Here is a 3,701-nt window from a genome sequence, read left to right as displayed (position 1 = left end):
CACACCCACCAACATGCCCTGGGGGACCATCCTCCCTCACCCCAGTCTGGCAGTCCAGATACCTTCCATCTCCAATTGATACCCAGGGCACAGTTGGTGCCTGCCATTCCCAGGGAATGGATCTGGCTGGTGCCCGGTGGGGTGGGGCAGGGGGGTGGACAGAGGTTTCCGAAGGCCGATTCCCCTTGGAGGGGAAAAGCCCCGTTGCACCTTGAGTCATTCGAGCCACACCAGCTGATCACTGCCCACCTTTTTCTGGTGGGAGCCGGCCAGGCCGGAGTGGCCGCAGGAGCTGGGAGCGGTGGAGCGTCTCCCAGGTCCCGTCAGGAAGCAGTTCTGTTGTAGTGGCGAGCGACCCATCTTGGGAGCTTTGCCATTGAGGTCCCTGTGAATACCTCAGGTGCGATCACACCCCGGGACGGCAGGATCGGCCAGTGGTTCTTGTAACCCTTGATGGGCTGTCGTGCCCCTGGAAATAGCTTTAGTGCAAAAACCATCCGACGGATGAAATATTTCTTACCCACAATAGGTAAGATAGGCGGTAACGTAATAAGTGCACCGTGCGTTCCCTAGCAACAGCTCCAGGGGCTCCTGTCCCCTGGAGCTGGCTCGGTGTGGCTTGCTCTTCTGGGCGTTGCAACCTCTGGGCTCTTCTGGGCGTTGCAACCTCTGGGCTCTTCTGGGCGTTGCAACCGCTGCAGCCAAGGTTTGCAAGCAAGGCCCCCGCATCAGGGCAGCTGGGCCAAAATGTGTGTGAGCGGCGGGTGCCCTGATGCACGGGGGCGCAGTGCCACTCACCCAACTTTGTCCTGGCCAATCTCCTGTCATCATGCCGGAGGGGTGGCTGGGCCGAAGCTGAGCGGTGCTGGGAACCCCATGCACCAGGTCGCAGCGCCCACAGTGGGGAGCCGAGCCCAGCCAGCCCCATTGGACAGGAGCTGCCGCTGTGGGGTCAGTGCAGGGCAGGCTCTGCAACCTTCCCCCAGAGACAGGACCTGACCCCCCACCCAGGTCTCCCGGCCCCCCCGGGGGCCGGACCGGATTCCCCCACCTCTCTGGCCCTCCCACAGGTTGAATAACCCTGGTATAGACACAGCCAGTGAGTCCTGGCTTCATTTGGGGGCAGCGGGAGGTGTCTCCTCTTGGATCCCCAAGTTTTGCTCCTTTCCCCGCCACTCCTACACCTCATGTGGGGAGGGGCCACCCTTCCACCCCTGCTGCGCCCTAAACAGCTGGTCAGCACCAATCTTGGGCCTGCCAGCATGACTGATGCTGAAATCTCCCCCTCAGGAGGGGAGCCCCTCGCCCCTCGAGGTGCCAGCCGGGAGTGGGGTGTCTCCAGGATCCAGCCATGCGTCGAGCACTCGTCTCTTCGCCTAGTGGGAAATGCAGCACACACAAAGCAAGGGCGCGGGCTCTCCCCATACAGTCGTATCTTTATTGATCCAGGAATACATTTGCCATTATATCGTGGGTAGATACCGGGGTGAAAAGGGCAGGAGAGAGATGACGCAAACCAGCTGCACCATGTAGCACGCACGCAACATCACACCAGCCTGCGCCATGTCTCATCGCGTAAGGCACCATCACTGCTCAGCAGGAATGGGACGAGACCCCCTCCCAGTCCACTGCTGCCTGTGCCCAGAGCCAAGGATAGGGGACTTTGTCTATGGACTGGTTCCCTCGGGCCTGGCACAGGGGTGACAGCCAGACTGGGCACTCCCCAGAGTGCTGGTGTTTTGGGTGGGTTTGGGGGGTTGCGGCAGGCCGAGGGATGGGGTGGGGATGGTCCTGCAGGTAGATGCCCGCGCCAGCCCGGGCTTGGAGCATGAGAGGCAGGGTCTGAACCGTAACACAGTGGCTGTTCTGGGACAGGGCCGGCTCAGACAGCGAGGCCGAGGGTTGTGTTCACACGGGCCTCTGGAAGGCCATTTTGCCCGCAGTTTTATGCCTGCCGCAGACCGTGGGCCCCGTGGCTGAACAGAGGCAGGGCCTGGGCCCATCATTCTGGTGCGGCGCTGGGGCCGCTTGCCGGTCAGGGGCTCAGATCCAGAGTCTCCCCAGCCTCTTCACCGCTCCTCTTCCCAATCCCTCCCAGCTCCCAAGACAGCCCGAGACCTCCCCCAGCCTGCTTCACCTCTAGGCCCCCCAGCCAGACTGCTCCCCAGCTCCGTCTCCCCCCAAACACTTCCTCTTCCATTTGGCTCATGACCCTGGTCCCACAGCTCAGCCTCCCCCACCACCCAGGGTGCTCCCCAAAACCCACGTGGTGCCTCTCCCCACTTCTCTAGGCCTCCCCTTCCTTCCCCAGCTGTTGCAGCCACATAAAGTCCCTCCCCCATTCCTGGTGCCCCCATGCTCCATTAGTCATTGACCCCATGGTGATGGATAGCCTCTGCCCACCAGGAGCTGAACGGGTACCAAGAGCTGAGGCTGCCTGGACCAAGCCCAACTGGCTGCCAAGTGGGTCAGGAGGGAGAATCAACGTGTCCGAATACAGAACTGTAGGATGCCAGAGACAGCCCCGACCAGGTGTGGCATGAGAGCGTGGTGCCCAGACCCACTTGCAGTGAGCGAGGGCTGGAGCAGAGGATGATGGAAACCAAGGCAATGAAGCGACCGGAGGCACGTTGGTCTGTGCTAGGCAGCAAAACGCCCAGGCTCTGCCAGCGAACGAGAGACGTGGGAAGCCTGCTTGGGCCCAGCTCCCCAGCTGCAGGGCAAAGCCCAGGGCGATCTTGGCAAGGCCTAGCACAGTCTCTCTCACACACACACTCCCATTGACACATGGAGATTTAGCTCTTTGCCTTTCAAACAGCCCCGCGTGTCTGGGTCAAACAGGTACAAGCAGGCTCTTGGAAAGGGAAGGGCAGGACATGGACAGCGCTGGTTTCCCATCCAGGGGGCCGTGCTGCCCTCGGCTGTCTCTGAGGGCGTGTGAACGAACAAGGGGGGCTGCCTGCTGGGGGCGCTGTGCAGGTGAGCGGGGATCCCAGCCGCTCTGCTCAGGCAGGACGTCCCGGGCGGGATGCGGGGGGTCGGGCTCCCTGCTGGGATCGCCGGCTGAATCTCCCGCAGGGCCAGGGGGATGCTGGTGACGGGCCCTGGGATGCGCCTCTGGCCAGCTGCCACCCCTCAGCACTGCAGAGACCACCCCTCCCCATCCCCCGTAGGGCAGGGCTGCGGGTGGGGCTGGCTTAGACACCCGGTGGCCCCGGTAAGCCTGGGGGCCCACGCACGCCGGGGTCTCCCTTCGGACCCAGGGGGCCAAGCTGGCCTGGTGACCCTGGCTTCCCTGGAATCCCTGGCTTCCCTTGCGGCCCTGCTGGCCCCACCGGCCCCGGAGCTCCCTCCGGCCCCTGAGGTCCCGTGTCGCCTTTCAGGCCCATCTGTCCTTTGAGGCCAGCTTGCCCAAAGCTGCCCTTAGCGCCTTTAAAGCCCGGCACGCCTTTCACGCCAATAGGTCCCCTCTCGCCTTGAGGGCCTGGGATGCCTGGAGGTCCTCTGGAGCCCTGCGGGCCGGGAGAACCCAGGCCCCCGCCATCGCCCTTCTCCCCCTTGCTTCCTGCGGGCCCCTTCACTCCCACGTCGCCTTTGAGTCCTCTGGGTCCAGGGAGGCCAGGCACACCTGGGGGAAAGGATCAAGTGGTGAGCGCAGAGCATCGTTAACCAGTATTACCTTGGTTACAGTGTCCAGGCAA

General features: G+C 63.1%; 1 protein-coding gene across 4 annotated transcripts in view; it reads right to left on the bottom strand.

The window, feature by feature from the left end:
* Nucleotides 1–1,425: 1,425 nt before the first annotated feature.
* Nucleotides 1,426–3,701, bottom strand: part of SCARA3 (scavenger receptor class A member 3) — a 32,079-nt gene continuing 29,803 nt past the window's right edge. For all 4 annotated transcript variants that reach the window (XM_026658319.2, XM_026658320.2, XM_026658322.2 and 1 more), the window contains exon 6: nt 1,426–3,628. In XM_026658319.2, the coding sequence (XP_026514104.1) occupies nt 3,198–3,628 (431 nt within the window). In that variant the 3' untranslated portion in view covers nt 1,426–3,197. The remainder of the gene's footprint in view (nt 3,629–3,701) is intronic.

This window comes from Terrapene carolina, unplaced genomic scaffold (assembly GCF_002925995.2).
Source record: "Terrapene carolina triunguis isolate 2854851 unplaced genomic scaffold, T_m_triunguis-2.0 Scaffold427, whole genome shotgun sequence".
Classification (NCBI taxonomy): Eukaryota; Metazoa; Chordata; order Testudines; family Emydidae; genus Terrapene; species Terrapene triunguis.
The sequence above is the reverse complement of the archived record's forward strand: the minus strand, read 5'-3'. Positions and strand labels throughout refer to the sequence as shown.